At 35.6% G+C, this 25,012-nt stretch overlaps 1 protein-coding gene across 1 annotated transcript in view; it reads left to right on the plus strand.

The window, feature by feature from the left end:
• LOC109109930 (pleckstrin homology domain-containing family A member 6-like) overlaps positions 1-25,012 on the plus strand; it is a 60,538-nt gene that overhangs the window by 19,531 nt on the left and 15,995 nt on the right. Inside the window, 7 exon segments of the mRNA XM_042734216.1 lie at positions 1,620-1,752; positions 2,635-2,739; positions 2,920-2,992; positions 12,628-12,728; positions 22,168-22,367; positions 23,423-23,875; positions 24,794-25,011. Coding sequence (XP_042590150.1) covers positions 1,620-1,752; positions 2,635-2,739; positions 2,920-2,992; positions 12,628-12,728; positions 22,168-22,367; positions 23,423-23,875; positions 24,794-25,011 — 1,283 coding nt within the window.

Here is a 25,012-nt window from a genome sequence, read left to right on the forward strand (position 1 = left end):
ATTTTATTCAGAGTATGTGCATGATTTCTTTTTAAACGCTCTGCAGTGCCATCCCCATTTTTAAGACAAGTGCTTTGCAAGTGTAATAAATGAATAGTTCAGTTTAGCAGTGACCTATTCACTTGATCAAAAGTCACTGAAAGGCACAAAAGACTTTTACATTTGTTACAGAATAATTCTGATTCCAATAAAAGCTGTTCTTTTGAACTTTATATTCATCAGAAAAATTCATCAGTTTCCACAAAAACATTAAGCAGCACAACTGTATTCAATATTGATTTAAAAAAAAAATACTGAGCAGCAAATCAGCATTAGAATGATTTCTGAAAGATTGTGTAAGTAATGATGCAGAGAATTCAGCATGAAATTAAATTTTATTTGGACAAGAAATTAGTTTACTTGCTGATAAAAACGTGGTGTTCCCAACGGTCACTGTCATTCATGAGACTTCCGTCTCTTTGTTGCTGCAAATGTCAGTGTGAACGCCCATAATGAGACAGAAAAACAGTTACCTGTCAGACCAGCCCTGTTTTGTCTGCCTTTTTGTATAATAGCCACTGTACAGTAATTGTACACTTGCGAAAACATAAATACAAACAAACAGCACTGTCAGGATAAATTACCCTGAAAGCATTTTATGAATTACTCTTGAACTATGTCATATAACGTGCAGGATAAACATGTCAGGATTTCCTTGATTTCCTCTATAAATTTACTAGAACACTCCTCCTGGACAAAGAAAATGCACTTACAGTACTTCTCTCAAGATCCCACTCTCCTCCAGATCGATATAATATTGAGTCGAGAGCCAATAGCACATTAATAAGGGCAATGCCATTAAAACAAGATGCTTCCTGGATTTAATAGTATTAATTTCCTGATACGACGCAGGAAGCTGCTGTTTGCAGCGATGGCTAAATAAAGAATAGATAATTAGCACAGAGATGTTTCTAGTGTGGGTATCATGTCCTAATGTAGTAATTGTTATTGTCGTGTGCGTGTTCCCATGTTGCGTTAATGATTGTGTGTGTTTTTATGTCCTCATTTGATCTGTGCGTTCTTGCTCTGTTCCATATGTGTTTATGTGATGTTCTTTGCTTCAGAGACTCGTAATGACTTGCGTATGGTTATAAACGACTGCGGATGGTAGCAAGCTTTCCAAGATGGAAGCTTTAGCCTCTGGGCTTCTCTAGGGGATTGTAAATTTATCTGTCTTGCTGGTCGGTGGATCGAAGGCTGTTGGAGAGGGCCTGGGTGTCCTAATAAGGAGATCAATATGATTGAGCTGGGAATGCAGGCCTGCATCCACCAACAAACTCTTTCTCTTTCCTTCTCTCTTCGCCACTCCAATCACATTCTTTGTGGACCATCGGCCTGTTTTTAAACTGCAACCTCAGGGGTGCGGCCTTGTGACGGTGCCAGTTTAGAATAAAAATAGCTGCGCCTCGAATGCCTGTGTGCTTCCTTCCCATAATCCCTCAGTTTTTCACCAGTTTGAGCTCAGTTTATTGGTTTGAAAATGATTTCTCTGCTTTGGTGCATTGAACGCAGGCAGATGAGAAGTTTGTTACGGTATCAGAAGCTGGGATGGCTCAGTGGCTTTGTTTGTGTGCTCACAGGAGATCTGATTCGGAAATGAACGGCAAGGCGGGTGGCAGAGGGCCCGTGAACAAAGTCAGTGAAGCAAACAGCAATGCCAACAATCTCAGCATTGTTTCTGAGATGCCCCCGGACTCCCAGAACTACACACGGGTCAGTACAGCTGCTGTAGATGAACTCGCTTCTAGAAATAGACAGTATTTATTATTAATTTTTAATTTTGTTATTACTGTAAGTACTAGCAGTAGTAGTCATAGTAGTAATAAAAACTGTTAATAATAATATAGTTATTAATACTATTTATTATTTCTATTTAATATGCATTTTTAAATAAAATATTTCTCCTGTATTCATTAATATTATTTAATGGACCTCAGCTAACATCAACTAACAAAGAACAGCTGTATTTTTGTAAACTAACTTTAACAAATAAATACTGTAATATTTGAATTATTTTATATTATTATAATTATTATATTATAATTATTATTATATTATATTATAATTATTATTATTGAATCTGAATTTTAAAATCAAATATTTTTCTTGTATGTTAATATTATTTAATGGACCTGTATTTATTTGTTTATTTATTTGTTTGTTGTTGTTGTTAAAACAATATTATATTATATTATATTATATTATATATTATTATATTATATTATATTATATTATATTATATTATATTATATTATATTATATTATATTATATTATATTAATATTTCTGTGTTATCTTTTATATTTTTTATTTCAGTTTTAGTGATGTTTATTCTTCAACTAATTATTTTTTTCTGTTAGTTACCAAAGCAACATTTCTCATTTTTTAATTAGCAATAACATCTAACATTTCAAATTTTATTTCATGTCAGCTGGATTTTAATTAATAAAAACTGAAACTACAGTATTACAACGCTGGTGTTGCTGTGGTGGATGTCTGTAATTAATTCCTTCTGTCATCTGTTACCCAGAATGTGTGTGTGTGTGTTTACTGTTAGTGTTATTATGTAAACACTCCTCCATGACTCTCCCAGCAGGGCATGCACACACCCAAGAGAGCCGCCACGTTTGGGAAGCGCTCCAACTCCATGCGGCGCAACCCCAACGCTGAAGTGGCCCGGCAGGGTTGGCTTCACAAACAGGTACTATTGCTCATCCTTAAACCTCACCATCATCCACACAAACAAAAACACTCACACAGCCCAAAGCCATAACTTCATAATCCGCACTTAAGCTACTCTCTTTCAGAAACGTCTAGGCACTTAGATGTAGTTTCAAGGCCTTGATTTTTTTTTTTCTTCTTCTCATTTTCTGTAATGTAGGCAAGCAGTGGTATGAAACAGTGGAACAAGCGCTGGTTCGTGCTGACAGATCGATGTCTTTTCTACTATAAAGGTAGGTTGTTTCTGTAGATGCTGGTTTATGCAGAAGTCATGAATTTGGTGAAATGTTTAGTGAGTACCCCGGAGCTCAAAAGCTGTATGATTTTAAAGTATTTTTTCCAAACCAGTTTGTTCTATAAGACATTTGAATTTACCCCATGGCATTACTTTAGCACACTGGCTGTGTGCTGCCAATAGTGGAGAAGAGAAATATAAAAGTAGATCTATAATGACAGTCTAGCACAAACACACAACCTCTATGAAGCCCTTAGGAAACTATTTTCTGTGCTGCGTCAACGAAAAATGTAACGTGGTGTTATGAAGCACTGGTTTTGAAGAACCATGAGTTAATACTACAATACTATTCAAAAGTTTGGGATCAATATACTTTTATTCAGCAAGGACACATTGAATTGATTTAAAGTAAAGACATTAGCTATGTTTCCATCTGCTATTTTTATGCACATTTTGGAATATCGCATTAAAAAAACGCTGGATGGAAACACCAAGATGCGTGTACATTCAAGAAATGCACATAAAAAACGTATGCGCACAATTGAGCATTTATTGTTTTCTCAGCTTGCTTTTCTTAGTGATATTTAGTGGCAGTTTATCAGGAAGTGACGATTTTGTTCTTTTTGACTCATTGAATGGAAATGATGCTTTATTCGCAAATGTTTAGTGCAATGTTCCAGTTTTGCGCATAAGTTAAATTTGCATCTTTGGATGAGGATGTTTTGTTTTTTTTTTCTTTTTTTCGTATAAGTTAAATTTGCATCTTTGGACATATTAATTGGTACTGTGGTTTTAACATTAGTAATAATAGTAAGTGTTTCTTTAGCAGTAAATCAGAATCAGAAGAGCTTTATTACCAAGTATGTTTACACACAAGGAATTTGCCTTGACGACAGGAGCTTCCAGTGCAGAAGAAAGTACAGACATAGTGCAGACATACATAGGAATAAAACAGTTGGGATACAACACTAATATAAGAAAAATAAACAGAAATGAAATAATGTACTATATACAGACATCAAATGTCTGAAATTAAATCAGCATATTAGAAGGATCATGTGAACCTGAAAATTTAGCTTTGCCATCACAGGAATAAACTACATTTTAAAATTCACTGAAATAGAAAACAGTTATTTGAAATTGTAATAATATTTCACAATATTAATGCTTTTATAAATAAAAAAACAATGCAGCCTTTGTGAGCATATATATATATATATATATATATATATATATATATATATATATATATATGAGAATACTTAGAAAGCACTATGATACAGCCACTGAACTTTTTTTTTTTTTTTTAAGGGTTACGTTGCACATCAGTAGTTTATTTTTGGTGATGAGAAAAGAGGATTTCATGTTTAAACATGTTTTTTTGTCATGTCTGTTATTTCTCGTGGTGTTGTCTTGACAGTCGCACAGGCTGATGACTTTTACAGTACATAAGCCTGAAGCATCCAACTTGTGGTTCCCTTCCACCCGAGGCATAGACAAGACATTAGTAATTACATTTGATTTGCTTTGGAATAATTACATGTTTTTACATGACATTTCAATTTGCATATATATTCAGCTTGTTACTGGAAAAAATTGTAGCTGGATTCCTAAGGAGTGTGTAATGTCAGAGATTTAAGAAAATAAATTGTTAAGGTTAAAAGCATTTTAAATGTTTACGCAAAATTGTATGTGTTTGAGGTATAGTATAGTTCTAATAAACCCTGAATTCCCTGAAAATGGTAATAAATCAGTTTGTTAAGGTATCCTTGATTTGACATAGCAACATTTGCTCAACCTGTCATGTAAGTTTTGGATGGAATTTTCCACTGTTTATCTGTTTGGCTGGCCAATGGAAGACATTTTTATTTTTAAATTTTTTCTTATTTTCTTTTAGTCTGGTGCAGAAATGACACACTTCACCATTAAGTGTGAAGCAAATTAGTAGCGAATTGTTCAAACAATATCCAAACACATCCATCACTTGCTCTGTGATCATCGTGATGGGAATATATGACCGTCTCCTTTAGACTAGCCGTGAAGGTCAGTCACAGCTCATGCATGGAGATTCATCATCCAGAGGCATTTCTTTTCTTTTCTTGTCTATCCTATTCTTGGGAAGTAAAAAAAAAAAAAAAAAGAACAAAAACCTTGCTATGAGTTCTGTGCTAGACTAACTGAGACTTGTCATGGCACGTGTATACTGTTGTTGTTCTCTCATTGGTCTGATTGCTTCTATTGTTCTCATTTGTAAGTCGCTTTGGATAAAAGCGTCTGCTAAATGATTAAATGTAAATGTAAATGGATAGAGGAGGGTGTTAAGATAGTTGGTATGCTGCTTCGTCCAGATGTTCCTTCATGTTCATCTCAATCACAGCTGGGGGGGTTTAATCCTTTCAGACCTGGTTTATATTATATTTATATATATAAATGCTAAAATATAATGAGCAAACAAAGCTGTTTATGATCATTTTTTACATTTTATAAAATTTTATAAAAATTTTAGATATGATTTTATTTATTTGAAAAGATGCAGGGTCCGTAATGGTTAATGCCATCAGGAAATACCCTGATGGGAAGGTGAAAATGGTCAATGCAAGATGTTTAGAATGATTTTTGTTAGATATAACCCTATTAATAATTCCCACTGAAGATTAATTCCTTGACAAGAATGTCATATGTTCTGTTTTGGGTTTGCAAAACACTGAAACACTTCAAACCTCTCTGTCACCCAAGCCCCGCCTACACTCTCGTGGATAAAATTAGACTCCATAGGCAGATAGCATGGTCTCAGAGATGAGACTGGGCATGTCAGCATATGAGAGGTTCCCCCGAAGGTGTAGATGATGCATGTCCAGCACATGCCCTGCCCCCTTCCCTGCAGCCAAACAGCAACACACTAATTCTTAGTGGATTCCTTTCCACCCTTCGTCTTTCAAGCTTGTTTAGCATGAATTTCTTCCTTCCACACTTTAAAAATAACTAGAAAAACTAACAACTAACTTTTAGTATTTTTGTCTTGTTTTCAGGTAAAATCTTTCTTATATGTAATTGACTATTATACATTTAAACAAAATTGTGTTACAGAGATGATTTTCAGAGAATATTTCTTGAATTAGGTACTGTATATTTTTAAAATACTGTCTTTTTTTCCAAGCACAAAATCCACAAACCTCACAAATGTAAAAATGCTGTTTTAAAAAAAAAATCCGATTTGCCAAATTATGATACTTTTGCTCTACTTTTGCATGTTTTTTTTTTTTATTAAGATTTGAGCTTCCTTTTTCAGTCATTGTAATTGCATGGAAAAGAATGACAGCATTCTTTCTTCTGTTATGTTCCAGGTTATGTTCTGTGTCCTCTTTTCAGTACTGCATTTCCATAAAGGTGTCATATGACGTTGCTAAAAAGAACATTATTTTGTGTATTTGGTGTAATACAATGTGTTTATGCAGTTTAAGGTTCAAAAACATAATTTCCCCATACTGTAAATTATTGTTGCTCCTCTATGTCCCGCCTTTCTGAAACGCATCGATTTTTACAAAACTCATCGTTCTGAAAAAAGCGAGGTTTATCTGATTAGCCAGCTGTTCAGTGACTTGTGATTGGCTAAACGCCTCAAGCCTCTGACGGAAATGTTACGCCCCTTACCATACTGTGATGCGTGTCCTGGCGCGACAAGACAAAAACAGTAAAACCAATTACAAACAAAGCATTTGTTGCATTCAGTGGGGACATAACTACTGATTATAATGACTTATACTGCCTTTTTATGCGTTGCGTTGCATATTGCGCTACATATTGCGCTACATATTGCGCTACATATTGCGCCGTGTAAACATAAAACCATGTCTGCATTTGTGATCAGAGAAACAACAATCAACAAGCGCTACTCTACACTGCTCAAAACTCGCATTTGAATCGTCAGTGGCAAATTCTTTAAATATGAAAACGTACTTACAGGCTGTGAGTCAGAAGCGCCCCACTTTATTGAAACAACCTTCACGCACAGCCTTCCCAGGTTCAGGAAAATGCGCTGCACACATCTGAATATTTGGGTTGAACTGTTCTGGAACAGTGTTGTAAATACAACTTAACCACTGATTTCTAGTTGTGTCCTATTTTGGAAGGCCAAACAAAGTAGTTTCGCTTTCACAACGAAACACACAGCGACTCCACAACATGGCAGTGGCGGCAACAGCGAGAATCAAAGTTACGCCTTCTTTCTTTGCGTGAACATTTGGGCGGTGTTATGCAAATCTTCCCACACAGTGATGTAGACATGTGGGGGCGTGTTTAAACGAGGCATTTTAAGAGGGCGTGGACAAGTCTTAACTTTTATAAAGAATATCTCTTCGGGTTTGAGACTTTAGTCTTTGCAACTTTAGGAATCTCATCTATGCATGTACAGCTTGTAACAATCCAAAGAGAAAGGAAAGCTTGAAATTGCATCATATGACCCCTTTAAGTGATTTAAAATCCACATACTTTACCAAATGGGAATGTCAGTCAGTGATTTATCTTCATATTAGCTGAATCAGGTGTAACTAGTCATGATAAAGGACTATAAATCATTAGAAGGCTATAAATCAAAACATATCAAGTTATGTAATCACATGCTCTTATTATGTTATATTTTGACAATACTCTTGTCAGTGATTCATTGTGCACTATAATTATTTAATCATGTAGTTTCGGTTTTAGATCCACTGACTGTATTTTTGTGTGTTTATGTGTGCACCTGATCATACTGTAGTTGACAGTGATACTCTCTGAGGTAATACAAATATAAGAAAATGTTCTCAGTGTCTTCAAATGTCTCCAAACATGTCAGACTTCCTGTAAGACTCACTCACTTGCTATCGGTGTTGTTTTTAGTGTGTTCTCAGTTTTCAGAGATGGGATTCTTGTTCCTGTGTATCTGTTCTCTTTGCATGCCGTATCAGAAACTTGTTTTGTGAGATTGTGACTGCCAATCCCCCATGTAAAACAGTGAGGTTGTCTTGGTTTTTTGAGCCCAATGCATCATGCCAGTTACGAAGTAACGAAGCATGTGCCCCTTTAGATTATGAGCCAAAATGGATTTTAAATACAACTTGTTTAAACTGTAAATATGTTGCATGTTTGTTCTTGCCAAAAAGGTTTTGCTTTCCAATAAATACAATTTTTTTTTTAAAATTTAACATACAATGAAAATGCATCATGATCAGCACATTTTTGTGCAGTTTGCTTGGTTGTTTTGTGCATTTTGCTTATGTCTGTGTGTATGGGATTGTTCACCCAACAAAGAAAATTCATAATTTACTCACTCTTATGTCACATGGAACACAAAAGAAGATGTTTTCATAAATTTTATCCAAATGATGTTAGTCATTTTGGTCCATTGTTGTTTTGGACCCCATTCACTTTCATTCTGTCATCTGTCTGTACAAAATATCTTATTTTGTGGTCTACAAAGAAAGCAAGTCCTATAGGTTTAAAACAACATGACGGTATGTAAATTGTGTCATAATTAAAATTTTTGGATGAACTTTAATCTCGTTGAACCAGTTCCATGCCAAACAAAAACTGTACCACTAGACCAACACGTCTTGCACTACTGAAGATGTTTTTAAAACATATTTAACCAAAAAAAAAAAGATCACTTCTGTCCTTGAAGACCTCCTCATTCCCATGTGGAGTCTTCCAGGCCTGTGTAACAGGCCATGGCGCTTCCTTCTTTGAACTATTACCTTACTGCCTTTATGCAAGCTTCTCCTTTTGGCAGGACTCCCATGCGTTTGATCTTAGGTTTTCTGAAGGGAGTGTAGACATCCTCCCAGCTCTGCTCAGATACGCGTGTCATGGGGTTTGTTTGGGTTTAGGGAAAAAAAAGGTGCAAAGGCTGTTGTTTTCTTCCACAAAGCATATGGAGGATAAAACTGTCAACACACCAACATACGTATGCCTTGTATTTGAATACTGCAAAGTTATGAATGTGCGTTTGGGGATTGATTTGGCCTTGCTGATCATGTGAGCAAATCCACCTTTCTCATTGGTCTCTGCTTATTTGTTGTGTAAATTTGAGAGCCATTAGAGCTCCATTACCCTATCACATTATCCTATCACATTATAAAATGTTCCCAGCTCGGGCTGCAATTTAATCATAAACTTGAAGAACATCTGTGCATGCGTCCACCCTGAGGAGAAGGTCTACAGTAATGGTTCTTGGCTAGATCAAGCTTTTTTTTTGTGCAGCATAGCAGGTTTAATTATATCGGTGAGTGCAGCAAGCAAGGCCTGTGGGGCTACAGCTGCATGATTCAACCCTGTTGACTTTGCCCACGTCTTTCTGGCTAATTACTTCACACTGCTTCTCCATTACGCTCATATTCTGAAGGCAACATCAAAACACATGCTCAGTTCCAAAGACTAGTGAGCTGCCTGCGGAGGGAGCATTTTAAGGCTTTATAGGAACACTCCTGACATCCTTCACAGAGAAGATTGTCCCAAATGCATTGTGGCACCTAATGAAAAGCAGTAAATCCAAGGTGGCAGACAAAGCAACAGAAAATGATAACAAACTTTCAGTACCATAAAGTGTTTTCTATCTCTATATAAAAAAAAAAAAAAAATACTGTTCTTTTAACCCTCCTATTCATCAAAAAAATTGTCACTGGTTACACAAAAATATGAATCATCAAAACTGCTTTTGAAAATGAAAATAAGAATTTTTTCTGTGCATCAAATCATCATATTAGCATGATTTCTGAAGGATCATGTGACACTGAAGATTGGAGTAATGGAGTAAAAATTCAAATATATTAAAATAGAAAAAAAAGGTATTTTAATGTCAGACTCCAAATGCCCTCAATTTACTGAAAAAATAATGGTGGATGAGTTGAGATAAATTCATAATTACGCTGATTATGAATACTTATTAATGCCCAAATGTATCAAGAAGTATAGTTCAGTGTAATGATTAAATGCTTATTAGTGTCATGTTAGCTTAGCGATATGCTAAAAGCAAACTATTAAAAAAAAGTACTGCTTCTTTGCCTAGGTAGTGGGCAATGAAATGCATTGGTTTCAATTTATAGAACTTAGAACTATTTATAGAATAGAACTATTCCTGTTTTTAACCTCAATGCTGTTTAAATCAGAAGAAGTGCTAACAAGTCAAAGTGATGTACAGGTTTGAGTATCCCAACAAACGTAATGTCGTCTCACTTGTATTGTAATACATTTTGCAACTACTGTACACAAAGATCATTGTACATTCAAAAATGTAACTGCATGAAGCTGAACAACATTACAATATTAATAGGAGTCACTGTAAGTGGCATAACAAACACACTCCAGGAACACCAGGAAGTTTCTATCCTTCCTGGATTGAATGGCTCACTGGGAAGAGAGGGTCATTTATTTAAAAATCACAATCAGCAACACACCATGGCTGGCTGTATCCCATACGTCTCCACAGCTATCTTGGCGATGGCGTTGTGTTTGGAGGCGCAACACCCTATGTCCTCTTATCACCCCGGATCCATCTACCCAACTGTGCTGTGCAAAAGAGTTTGAGAATGTGTGACAGAGCAATTTAATGCCTCAATTGGTATTCTGAACACAGGGAGACGATGAAAAATGGCCCGCTGTTGTCGTCGCTGCAGATATCAGAGGCGTATGCCAAGTACAAGGAACAGAGGGTAACAGGAAAAAAAGAAACTTAGAGGAAATGATTGTTAAATGCGAAAATAGATTCTGGGTTATGATTAGCAGTGTATGTTGACATAAATGGGTTTCTCAGTAACAGATCTAGTTTGCCTCTTCAATCAGTCTTAGGGTGCAGGCACATTAATGAAATCTTAGCGAAATTTTGCCAACTTGGACCCGTTACAAAATCTGCAGGATCGTAGGGATTCCTATTAAAATGACTGGATTTTGCATACAAAATCTAATAAAGAGTGGTAAATGTGGCCGCATCTTTTGTCAAGCGTTACATTATAAAATAATAAAATATCAAATAATTACATTATAAAATAAGGTTCTTCTGTGTGCTGTTTAGAATTTCCTCAGCTTTTGTACTGACATGTACCTGTTATTATGGAGTGAGTGATTGTGCGTGTGATTGATTTGTCAGCCCGTATTTTGTGCAACAGTTCTGTAAAATGACCCATCGAAGAAAATATGTAAAAGCTTGGTGACAGTTCAGATTGAGCAAGAAAAATAAATCTGTAATTTTACCTTGTTTTTCAGTGAAGACAATCCCTTAACAGATCACTTAAAACAAATAAATTAATATATATATTTATATATATCTCTCGAGGAAAAGACTTGCATATGTCTTTAAGAATGTTTCTGGTTTATTTTTAAATTTATTTTATTTTAAATATATTGCTGAGAAAGAGAGAAAACATCATGCCAACAGGGTATGTAAAAATAAATAAATAAAGTTAATTCTAGATGTATTTCCAAAAGCATGTCTAATCATCTTATGCAATTTTACTTGTCAGGTAAATTTATTCTTTTAAAAAGTGTTTTTAAATTTTACTGGAAATTAAGATGAAAATGCTACATTTTGCAGTCTAGAGGATGAATAAGCATTGTAAGGTTAGATTTTATGCAGACAGCTAGTCTGTGACCACAAGGATTGGGTGACTAACCATATTAAATTAAGAATCAGCCATTTAAAACACATATCTGTCGACCACAAATCTGAATATTGGGAGCAACATTCCTTGTACTGATTACATCCCAGACAGAGAGGTTTAGATTGTGCTTTTTATTACCTTCCTTTATGCAATGTTCATTTCATTGTGTTTTCAAGCATATTTTGTTGTGGGGAAAATAGAAATAGGTTTCCATGTCAATATATGTTCTTATCCAGGATTGTTTTTGCCTAGGCTTTTGTTGACAGAATAATAGGCTCTGATTGGTTGTTCAGTGCAGGTACAGCTGGTCGAGAGCCAGAATTCCTGCAGCACTGAGTCACTGAGGGATGATAGCTGTCTTTTCTCTCTCTCTCTCTCTCTCTCTCTCTCTCTCTCTCTTTCTCTCTCTCTCTTGCTCTACCCACTTCTATACAGCACAAACACAACCTGCTCCACCCCTCCTTTCCCTCCACCCCTCCCTGTCTCTCATTCACACACAAACACACACACAGAGCACTGTCAGAACACACGCGCGGGTGGGTTCACTGCATTTCCCCGGCAGCAGCTCTCAGTACAGGAGACCGAGAACGTGAACGCTGGATCTCCGTTGCCCTCCTCGCTTCTGGTCGTGCTGAAAATTTAACGATGTGCTCCATTATTTAACCAGCCCGAGCGCTTCTCTCCTAGGCTGCGTGCTGCTGCTCGCTTCAGTGTCATTAGTGTTACGCTGAGATAAAAATGGATATCTATTATGGGATTCACCTGCAGTTTACCTGCTTTTCCATTACCACTGCCTGTCATCACCAGTGTAGCGGCACACAACGGGAAGTTGGACTTTTCTGATTTGGGACAGAATTATCACCTAATTTTATCATCAGCTTTTTGAAATCTAGGTTGGAATACAAATGCTCTTTATTTTTTTGCTGTATTTAATTTTTTCTTTAGTATTAATGTTTATTTTCTTTTTGCGTTTTCAATGTTTTTTTTTTTTCTTTTTTCTCAGACGAGAAGGAAGAAGTAGTCTTGGGCAGCCTTCCTCTTCTCAGCTTCAAGATTGGACCAGTTCAGGCATCGGATAACATCAGCCGCAAGTTTGCGTTTAAGGTTGGTGATCTCTGTGCATTTGTATTAACTGTTTTGAATGCTGTTGGGACAAGGGATGGGAGGGGTGGCAGGTAAACATGGTATTCTGTGTCATTGTAGGTCATATGATCATAGGAAACTTTAAACGGTGTCTGAATTAATCATGATTCAATGACCATGTACCTGTTTTTAGTCAAAACCTCTGAATCTGTATTTACCCTCTCCCACACATATGCAGTGGACTTTGCATCTTTGCATGCGTTCCCGAGTGTGTTTGCGTACTATGTGCCAGAAGGACAAACATAATGTCAGATTATATTTTCATCAGGATCCGAGGCAGCTGGGTTTGAGTACATAGACCTTTCGAGCAAGTATATATGAGAGGTTACTTTCTGAGTAGATACAAAGTGCGTACTGAGAGAACGTAGTTGTGGTGAGTTATCATAATTTAGAAAATAAGATTATGCTTAGTCTGTTTGTGAGGCTCTATTAGATTAGACAGGGTGCATGCTGGGTAGCATCTGAGGATGTGTTTTGAACTGTGTTTATAGTTAAAACATACAGTTATACGGTAGACGTGCTTGTTCCACTTGTGGAGAATGTGAGACCGTTATAAGTTTGGTAACTGTGTTTATGTCTCTTGCCTCCGGCTCCGTGGGGCCCCTAAGGGCTGGGCTGGAGATGCTCAAGAATCTGATGTCATGTCTCTGCAGGTCTTGTTAGGTTTCGAGTAAAACTGCTTTTTATGGCACCTGGCTTTTAAACTGACCAATAGGAAAGAAGTATGCATGACAAGGCACAGCTGAGGCGTTGATGACCTTTGACACCACCTTTAAAAAACAACAGGAGGAATAAGCCTTGCTCCTGTCAGAACTGTGATTTAAGCTGTCTGAATATTAAGTTTTTTAGGTTATTCTTTATGCATAAAATATGACTTAGAATTGACTTATTTGCAATTTGTTTTATATTTAGAATATTTAAAATAATCATTTACAGGAATTTACTATTTTGTATTTTATATATACTTTTTAAATATACTTATATTTTAGACTTTTAATTTTTTAAAAATGTTTTTTTTTTTTTTTTTTGCTTATTTGAATTATTGAATTAATTTTTCTTATATACACTACAGTTTAGGGTCGATATGATTTATTTAATGATTTTAAAAAGAAGTCACTTACACTCAACAAGGCTAAATTTATTTGATCAAAAATGCAGTAAAACACTTATATTGTGAAATAATGTTAATTTAATTTTATTCATTTTAAATAACTGTTTTCTATTTTATAAACCGTGCTTAGTATTTGTATGCAAACGTGATATTTTTTTCAGGAATCACAGATGAATAGAAAGTTCAAAAGAATAGTATTTATTTTAATTATTATTATTTTATTTTATTTATTTTTTTTGGTAATAAAATAAAAGTCTTTACTGTCTCTTTTGATTAATTTAATGCATCCTTGCTAAATACAGATATTCATTTCTTTTAGAAAATTGTACTAATCCCAAACTTTTGAATGATACAGTCTTATTGTTGTTGTTCATTAACTAATATTGATTTTTCAAGAAAGAGGTGGTTTATCATTTCAGTTATTTGACTTTATATGTACTTTAAAACATTATTTGTGTGTATATAGTTCTCATAGTTCTCTTTTTGTATTTTTACTATGGTTTACACATCACACATTTACGTCTTATGTTGTTTATCCCCTGTGGAAATGGCAGGTTTGGAGACACCGCCATTACAGCCTCAATAAAACCCATGTCTGCCTATCCACGTGTTTTTGAAAACATATCCAAAACTATTCAGTCTCCTACAAACTAAAGACTATTTTATACTCCAGAGATATATTTGAAGAACAAAGCAAACTATCAGTCACAAGTATCCAGTAGCTTCTTGCATTTGCACCCTAAGGCAAAAGATGTACAGTGTGTCTTTTCCTTATCACAGACCCCTATGGTGCAGTTTCGGTGTGGAGCCACGTCAGCGCAGATCAGTGTCGTAATCATGCCACCATCATATATGTCACACTGTATCTCTAAAAATACCTAATTGCATGTTCTGAACTTATAACCTAGCATGGTGTTAATAATTAACCAGGAAATACTGAGACGTGTTTGTTGTGTGTGTGAGGTGAATGAAAGGTGTGTTTAGTCAGCCATTCTTCATCGTGCTCTGTGACAGCGAATGGTTACATGTATCGTGTTGCCTCCACAAAAGAACCCGAAACACGTCTGACGCAGTGCATCTTGCCCTGGGCCTTTTTATTCAGACTCTTTTCCTGGAAGTGTTGCCAATTCTTTTATGAAGTCCTTCTCCAGTTTGCAAGGATCAAAACTGGTGTTTGGCCTCCAGGCGCAGGATATTCTTCGGTTTCACATTGTGGAGTCTGGCTTTGCATTGCTTCAGGTATTATACCTGTGTGTGTGTGTGGATACTAAGATACACTTTAGGGACAAAACTGTCCCCAGAAGTACAGTAAATCTGACAAAATCTTTCCCTGGAAGGCTCTTTTTGAAATGTAAAATGGAATTTGTGATGTGGACATTGCTATTCTCGTAGAATTACAGTTAGAAATGGTTAAAAATTTATAATCGTCAGCATAATTTATAAAAGTTAGCATCCTTATTGTGAACAACCTTTTTGTCTGCAGTCATTGTACTTTATATAAAAAACTAAGCAGAATGTGATAAAACAATTAATGCGAAATTAACACAAATGAAATTTTCATGCTACCTGATCCATCCAAAATTTCAGCAATTTATTCAGATCAAATATGGCCTAAATGAAAAGCAATTTTGTTTTCAAAGTGTTTTTTCCCCACTTTGTATTGGCTTCTAATGCCATTGTCTATTTTTTTTAGCAATATATTTATTTGCAAATTTTGAAATATGCATTTTGTGATTAAGAAATCTACTCAAGTCACCAAAGTGAACTTGGTAACACACACTCACACACGCACAATATAAACATTTACCTAGCTATTTAAAATATGTTGGGCTGTCAAACAGTTAAAACCCTAAAATTGTAAATTTTTAATTGTTGACAGCCCAACTTATTTTAGATTGATAAGGGTAAACATTTATGTGTGTGTGGTTGTTACTTTATGTTCTCCTTGGTTATTTTTCTTGTACTCCCTCTCTCTTGTTCCTATGTCCCAGTATAGAGCTGCTGCATTATTAATTAGTGCTGGTTGTGTAACTGCTGTGTGGTTGGAACACTTTCATCCTAAGATTCGTGTTTTCTCTAATGGATGCATAGCAGATACAAGAAAGATCAGGAGGTGAGTCTGCGACTCACGCCATCAGACTTGCAGCTGAGAAATCCTTTCCAGAAGGAAAAGTCCTCAGTGGCTGAACCACTAGCAGAACCTGCATGTGAGAGGCAAAGATATGGCCAGACAGCCTTCATATAGTTTGTAATGGATTCATAATATAAATATTTCCCCATGGTAGGGCGGACAATGAAAACAGGAGCCAATCTGGAGGAGCTGTTGATGGCAATTTGGATCAAACCTCCCATTCTCACCTGTCTCTGCATTCGCTGTTGTCTGTCCTAAATTCACTTTGTTCTTCTCTGCAGCCCTGGGGTGGTTACCTTGTCCTAGTGTGCAGGGCTGAAGTGTCTCTCTTATCAGACATGTGGACTCTGTCTGTTTGCTGTGTATGGGGTGGTTACCTTGTCCTAGTGTGCAGGGCTGAAGTGTCTCTTTTCATTTTGCAGCTCTCCCCCATATTTTTGCTGTTGTTTGAGCTCGTGCTGTTAACTGCTTTGTCAACATATTGGAGAGCATCAAGTTACAGCTGTGGCTGTAACCTTCCTGCTATGTTGCATGTGTGTATTTCCAGCTGTTTGCCTTCACCCAGCTGTGTTGCAGGTTGGACAGCTGGGATAGGAGCTTTTATATAAAAATAATAATTATGTGAACCAAAAACAAAATAGTTAATATTTGTGTTATTATATATAGTATTTTTTTTTAATTATATGTGTAGTCCTTGAAGTATTTCAAGTATTTACATCATAGTTTAAATAAATAAATAAGAAAGAAAGTTGAAGTGATGTGCATAAAGTATTTATATTAAAATAAATAAATAATGTGTTTAGCTTGTGTACTTCTAAATAACATTTGCAGTAAATATATAGCAATAATAATAATAATATAAAATATGAAGAACTTGAAGGAATGTTTATAAATATGTGTAATAAATCATGCATGTAGCCTTCCAATTAATTTACATTCATTTAATTATATAATAGTTATAGATATATTTTGTGTATAATTATTATTTTGGGGTATTTGGTATTTTTGGCACATTTTTGGTATTTTGACAACCCCATTTGGTATCGTGCTTTTCTGAAAGCTATTTTATCTACACAAGCACATCTCACATCTCTGCCCCTTGGACTCCAGCAAACATGGATAAAGAACAAGAGAATTCAGTTTATTAGCTCCGCGTGACTGAGAGTATACAACTACCTGTCAGAGGTTCAGAAACAGAGAAACAGACAGAATAAAAGAGGCAAGGAGGCAGGTCTGTCATTTCAATATCTGCTGAGGGTTGACTGTCTTCTTCCTCTTCCATCTGGCACTCCAAAAAGCAAGGCAGGGAATTGCTCTGTTCCTTCTTTTTAGCGTAACGTAACGTATCCCACACTGTGACGTAATGTAACCTATCCCACACTATGTCTCACGCTCAGATCGACTACTGTCTGATGTAATGAGTGTAGACAGGTGAACTGCTCACTCTCTGAGCTTTTCCTCCCAGATAAATCTCAAGTTGTGATAATATTGTTTGAAATTGAAGATTATATGGGAAATACAGGGGGAATTTACTAATAAAGAAACTATTTATAACTGTTTATAATTATAAAAATGTCAATGTGTAAAAATAATGACATGTACTTCAGTACATTTATTGAGAGTTAATCTCTATACTGGGTTTTTAGTTAATAAGACAAAGGGTTTTGCACTGAATTACCACATTCATAATTTTGTCTAACAGTTAAAAGAGACCAAAAAACAACAAATTTGTATTCTCCCTAAAACTGATTTTTGTTTTGTTTTGTTTTGTGATGAGAGGATCAGAGGCCATTGCGGAATTTACCAGAAGAAAATGGTAAATAAATCCCATCAGAAAACATTTTTTTTTTTGTTTTGTATGAGTTTGGTTTGATTTTTGTTTTTTGTTTTGTGTTTTTTTTTCTGTTGTTGTTGTTTTTTTTTTTTTTTTTTTTTTTTTGCTTTGCTTTGCTTTATTTTGTTTTGAGAGGATTTCAGAGGCCACTGAGGGATTTATCGGAAGAAAATGATAAAGAAATCCCAATGTTTTGTATGGGTTTGGTTTGGTTTTTTGTCTTGTGTTTTTTTGTTTTGTCTTGCTTCGTTTTGCTTTGCTTTTCTTTGAGAGAATTTCAGAAGCCATTGAGGAATTTACTAGAAAAAAAATGGCAAAGAAATCCCATCAGAAATCCCATCTAACGCGTTGCAACATATTGTGTTATGGTGTGAAAAGCCAAGTTGGAATGGCTCAGCCTTGTGTCAAAGCCGAGATGGGAAAGTATGTCTAGTGGATGGGAAAGTATGGGAAAGTGGATATTATACTCAAAGGAAATAACCTAAAGTGACTTTCATTGTGCCCTGTTGAAATATATGATCCAACATTGACAATAAATTGGCCTTCTTGGACATTTGATTACGTCAACAGTGTAAACATGGTTCTTTTCCACCAATATGTAATAGATATTTGTAGCTAATGTGTCCTGGGTCACACCTCTGTGCCAGTGCCATAGGAGACAGAGAGCTCTTGGCACAGAGAGAGAAAACAAAACACACTCCGATTACCACAAGACTATGTAGCTTGACCTTCTTTTATGTGCAATAAAAGGGTGAAATGAATGTCAGTCTTATCAGATCATCTGCTAGTCTGGTGTGTTACCATCACTTGCATCAGCAAATGCACAAAAAGTGGGCGTTATTATAATATGAGATCCTACACAGTGTGAGATTCTAATACATACTTTCCGGTTTTCACATGTGTAGGCTAGTATCCCCAGGCTAGCAACAATAAAAGTGATCTTGTGTTGATTTTGTCTATGGTCCGACCGAGCCTGTGATATTCCTTTGGATGATATTGAGCTCTCACGTTCCTAAGAGAACTATGCAAGATATTTATCTTCACACACTAAAGATGATGACAGACATTTTCAATTAGGCCATAATTGAGATTTGACTAAATATAGTCCTGCGCTGACATACTATGTGACAAAGTCAGTTCTTCTTTCTGATTTGTAAAGAAGACAAGGAGGTACTTGTGCTTGTTTGGATAGAAGGGTACCTAGTAGTTAAGAGTAGGTCTGTAAAGATAGATCAGTCTGACATGTGATGCCACTGCAAACACAAATGTCTCCTATAGACCATGAATATGTCTCCAGGATGCACTTGGAATCAGGTGACTATTTCAGCCCACCTTTGAGGAAGTGATTTACAAGCATTGAAGGTTATTTTTTTTATTTTATTTTATTTTAGACATTTAATAATACATTTAACAATAAGACATTTAACCAATATTTAAATGTTTTATGTACAGTGAAACTCAGTAAGGTCCAAAACAACACTGAACATCTTTGACAAAAAAATAAATAAAATAAAAAGTTTTAAAAATTGTGTTTCATAGACAAGAAAATGTCATACAGAATGGCATGTGGTGACAGATTTTTTATTTTTGAGTGAACCATCCCTTAAAGGTAGTTATTTTATTTTATTTTAATTTTTTTTTTTTATTTTTTTTTTTGGGACGTATTTGAAGTTTATGGTTTATGATACTTCTTTCCCAAATTCTTGAGCAGTCAAATATCTCAGAATAATAATGTTTCCTGATGGCAACACCATATTAAAACTGACTGCTCATCCAGGAAACTCATGAACTTCATGTGACCTCTTCAGGTTCTAATATTACATTTTGAATCATAATATCACCGAAAACATGACAAATTAGTACCAGATAAATCATGTCACTTAAGCTTAACATGGTTCATTTGTCATGCATCCTCACAAAGCAATGTCAAATACCTTTTGCATACTTGCTAAACTCCTCTTCCTCTTACACTTTATTTCCCTAAATAAAGATGTGCTAGAAGGTTGGACACACGATAAAGATGGTGTAAATGAAGACCAGCTATATTAAAGTCAAACATTTTAAAGTGCCAGCTCAGAGTCATTTAGTAATAATCTGCACAAGAACAATAACTTCACTGTAAAATCAAATGCAAACAGTAAGCACAGAATTTGCCAAGCCCTGCAATGAATCAATAGTGAGGGAGTGTTTGACGGTACAGTCAAAGGAAACAAGGCATCGCTAGTTTTTGTGCCAGATTTCTGTAAGTTGAGCAACCACTGCAATGCAAACTTTTGTTTTGATATTCTACTTCCTGTGACACAGATGACTGTCTCAGTTTCAAGAGAATTTTAAGCATGCAAACAACATGCAGCCTATTGAGTGAATAAACAGGAAATAATGACTTGATTACTTTAGTCCAGGTGTGTTATTCCGGTTAATTGAAGTTGTTTTGACAGCATGACGAAACTCTCAGGGTTTTTCTCCTACTAGACATTTCACATGTGAACACTTTTATTAATTAATACAGAATGAGGATAACTTGTGTATTTAAAATAAATCTTGTTTATCAGGTTTTGAAAAAAAAAAGTTTGTTTCTTAATGGTCTATAGTGTCAGTTAGCTAACTGTCCTGTGGAGTAGATTGCATGAAACTGATTTTGGCACACCCTCGGATGACTAAGTGCCAACTAAATCCTGATTTACGACTGAATGTTATGGTCAGATTATTGTAGCTTCCAGTGATGTGTCACGTTTCATCAGTGGTCACACACCCTCTTCATTCAAAACCTGCTGTGTGTTTCCACAAACTGTCATGTCGGTTATAGAAATAAATATGATGTTGTATAATGGGACTTTTGCATCATAAATTGACTAAAAATGCCACCAAAAGTAACAAAAAGGCCCCATATTAAAAATGTGTGGACAAAAATGTCCCTGTAGACTTAAAGTATTTGACATAAATTGACTTACACAGGGGGGAAAAGCTCTTATAAAGATAAAAGTTGGTATTGTATGTATTTTCTAAATATTATTATATTATTGTTATATTATTGTTTTTACTGTCTCTTAAGAGGAAAGTTTAATTTCAGACACTAGTCATAAATTAAGTTACAAACTAGAGAAATTTGCTACTGAGGTTTGTTGCTATATATTTTTTCCTTTTTTTTGTTACAGAGTGTAGTCCACAGTTAACTCTAAATCATTCTGTATTGCCCCCAAGTGGTAAAGTTCTGTACTACAGTGTTTTTGACCAGTGTTTGATGTTTTGTATAATGTAATAACACAGCAAACCACATTTCTACTAACTGCCAATTCTTTTAGGAAATTAATGCACATGTCCACTCCATTAAGATAAACCTGACCACATCTAGCCCACATCTAACCTGCCCCTAATGTTGATCTTTATATTTGATCTAGTCATCCTTATGTAGTCTTTTCTCCTCTGTTCCCAATACCCCCATCTCTGAGGACCCCTGAGTGAGTTTTCTCCAATATGTTGATGAACCACATTTAGTAGGTATTTCAGAGCACCTCTTTTTGCTACTGTAACTGCATGACAAGTGACAAGATCAGACTCACCTGCTTACGTTCCTAACAAGCTGACAGTAATGATTAAGTTGACAAAAGTAAATAAGTATCTTCAAACTTCCATATGTACTATAGTAGTCTAAAATGAATATCAATCATTATATACAATAAATAAACTGGACTAAATTACTTTTTGAAAGTCCTCAGTCACCTGTCAGCTAATGCTCAATATTTAATTGCTATAATTTTGAGTCTGACCTGACCTCCAGTGTTGTGCTGCATATTAAATATCAGCACATTTGCCTTCATATGAAAATTAAGTCATTGCATGGATTATTTTTGTTTGCATGCACTGTAACTTCACCTACCAACATCTGTCTAGCTCTCTGAAAAGCCTTAAAGGAATAGTTCATCCAAAAATGAAAAGTTGCTCAAGCTCAGGCCATCCAAAATGTAATTAGTTTGTTTCTTCATTTGCAAAAATTCTCTAACTCTGTTCTGATGAAGAAACAAACTCATCAACACCTTGGATGGCCAGAGCTTTGGATGGTGAATTATTCCTTTAAGCAAAATATTGCTCCAAATAATAATTCTGCATTTATTCTCATGTCTTTAAGCATGTCTTTCATTCGCAGGCTTTTATTTACTTGCTCATGTACATACGAACAATTGAATTTTGCATGAGTTCTGCTGGATCTGTTTTGCATGCTCTGTTGTCCTTGTGGTATCAGGTTTACAGTTATGTTCTTGCGCAATGTTGAGTGGCTATAGGACAGTCCAATGATATTCTCTCTTTCTCTCTTTTTCTGTTGCAGGTGTGGTGCGAAAGCAACGAAGAGGAGGAGGAGGAGGAAGAGGAAAGTGAGGATTTAAAGGGCAGTATTGCGTTCTGTTTGCAGGCTGAGCACACAGGAACTCGTACATACTACTTCAGTGCAGACAGCCAGAAGGAGCAGGAGGAGTGGATCCAAGCCATGAGTGAGGCTGCCAGGGTCCACATCCCAGCCACATCCAGGTACACACACATCTATAATCCACTATAAAATATATCTATACCTAAAATATATATATATATATCTATAAAAACTATTTTAATTCTGTCATCATTTACTTACCTTATTGTTGTTTCGAACTGCATGATTCTTTCTTCTAGAAAAGAAGAAAAAAAGCTGATTAAAATATATAGATTTATACTATAGACAGCAAATGCTTTATTCTTTGTTATATTCTTATTTTGGCCTTTTCAATTTTTTTTTAAAAATGTCATTAAAAAGGAAGTTAACACTTTAACCTTCAGGACATACTGTACCAGTATCTTGCCTGTAATTTGTCATTTTTGAAAGTGTGACTATTTTTTTTTACGACCATTTAGCTTTTTTGAATCAGTTCCACAATTTATTTATTTATTGATTTTTTTTTTTTTGTAGTCATATAGTGAATGCCGTAAAAGTCACAGAGTTTCGTACCATAACAGTGGTTGTAAAAAAATGTTCAAACTTTTTTTTTTCAGTCTAAAATGACCTAACAACACCAGATAAAGACCAGGCAATGGCACTTTTACATGTACTACACAGTGAATATGACAATAATAATATGACCACATAGTGGTTAACTGAATATAGCGTAGCATAGTTTGAAGTTGCTCACTCACATGCATCCATGTTTTATGTCATAATGTCTACTTCCTTGAAATTCTTTTAATGCTTTTATGGACCTTCATTCAGTACAATTAGTAGTTCTTCAAGATTTCCACTTTTGTGTTTTACAGTAGGAAAAAAAAAAGTCATGTTTTGGACAACATCTTAAAAAAAGTGTGATTCTTGTGGAGTCGGAGCAGCATATTTCAAGCAGCCAAAGACACATCTAATGAAAATTTATGCAGAGCAATATCTAAAATAGCACAGATGGAACCTGACTGCATACCATTAATGCTGCTACCCTGATACTCTGGAACAAACAGTCCTGTGCTCTCCTTATAAAAAACATTTCATCAAACAGATTGAAGGCATTACACTGTTTATGACAGTGTTTTATATATGTTTTGTCCCTCTCTTTCCTGCTGTTCTGCAGAAATAAATCTGATCCCGTCCCTACAGCAGATGAAAACGACATGGTAGCCAAACGTCTCCAGCCCAACTCTCATGCAGAGAATGGCCAGAGGCCAGATGTCCACGAGCCTGTCAAACACGAGCTTAACGGTGTAGAAACCAGAGACACCACGCCCAGCACCCCAGTGACCCCAGTTACCCCTAATATAGAGGGCAGGATGGGGGAGAAAGGAGTCCTGCCACCCCATCACCCAAACGGCTGGGGTAGCTATGGTCCTCCCAACGGTTCAAGATACCAGTCCCAAGAGAATGTGAGGGACATGCGCGAGCCGCATGAGGAGAATGTGGTGATGCGGAGAGGCTTTGTGCCCAGGACGGCACCAGAGAGACTCGCTCAGAGGAAGAGCTCCATGACGCAGCTGCAGCAGTGGGTCAACCAGCGGCGGGCCATGGTACCTCAAGACGACGGACGCAGGTGAGGTCTAGGTCTGCTTTCATAACCTCTTCCTTTTCTTATCAGCAGGGTTATTATAGTTTAGTTTTTATTTCATTTATTTATTTTGGTTTCCTTTTCACTCTGTGAATGTTATTTTAAGTTTAGTTTTTTAGTTTTTAGTTTCAGTTTTGGTTTCTATTTTAGTTTTAGTTTTATTACAGTATTTTAGTACTTTGTTAATGTGTTAAACTAAACTAAATAAAACGGGTACAATTACTAAACTTTAATTATTAACTAATCATTAATTTCTCTGAAGTACAGTTTTAATGCAAGTCGGCTGCAAAAACTAAAACTAGAATTTATGGTCATTTTTATTTTAAGTCTTTTTGGAGTTCTACAAATGTATTTATTTTACTTTCATTTTTTTCAGTAATGTAAAGGTCAGTAAGATTTTTTTGTTTGTTTAATTCTTTTATTTAGCAAGGAAGCATTAAATTGATCAAAGTGGCAGTAAAGAGTTTTATAACATTACAAAAGATTTCTGCACAACTGTTTTAGACATTGATAAGAAGAAAAATATTTCTTAAGCATCAAATCAGCATATTAGAATGATTTCTGATGAATCGTGTGGCACTGAAGACTGGAGTAATGGCTGATAGAAAAAATTCAGCATTGTCGTCACAGAATTAAAATCTATTTTAAAATATATTAAAATAGAAAACAGTTATTTGAAACTGTAATAATATTTCACAATATTTTCTGTTTTTCCTATATATTTTATCAAATAAATGCAGCCTTTGTGAGCCTACGATACTTCCTTCAAAAGCATAAAAAATCTTAAAATTTGTAATGATTTCTTACTTTTGAATTTTTGAGTGTTTTTTTATTTTTATTTTTATTTTTTTTTTTTGTTTTTTGTTATATTTTAACTGTTTTTCTGTTTTTTATTCAGTTCAGGTACTACACATTTGTCAGCGCAGACTATTACGGTGTGTATAACGGCCCTCCATATGTGGATGACTATCCCCTCTACCCACCTGGTGTGCGACCTGAGAGCATCTGCTCCATGTCGGCTGCATACAACCGACCACCTCCTCGCTGGACCATGGAAGAGAGAAGGCGATCATTGCGAGACGGACCCTTATATGGTCAACCTCAAGACCCTCAGTGGATGAT

Source organism: Cyprinus carpio, chromosome B11, assembly GCF_018340385.1.
Source record: "Cyprinus carpio isolate SPL01 chromosome B11, ASM1834038v1, whole genome shotgun sequence".
In the NCBI taxonomy this organism is placed as follows: Eukaryota; Metazoa; Chordata; class Actinopteri; order Cypriniformes; family Cyprinidae; genus Cyprinus; species Cyprinus carpio.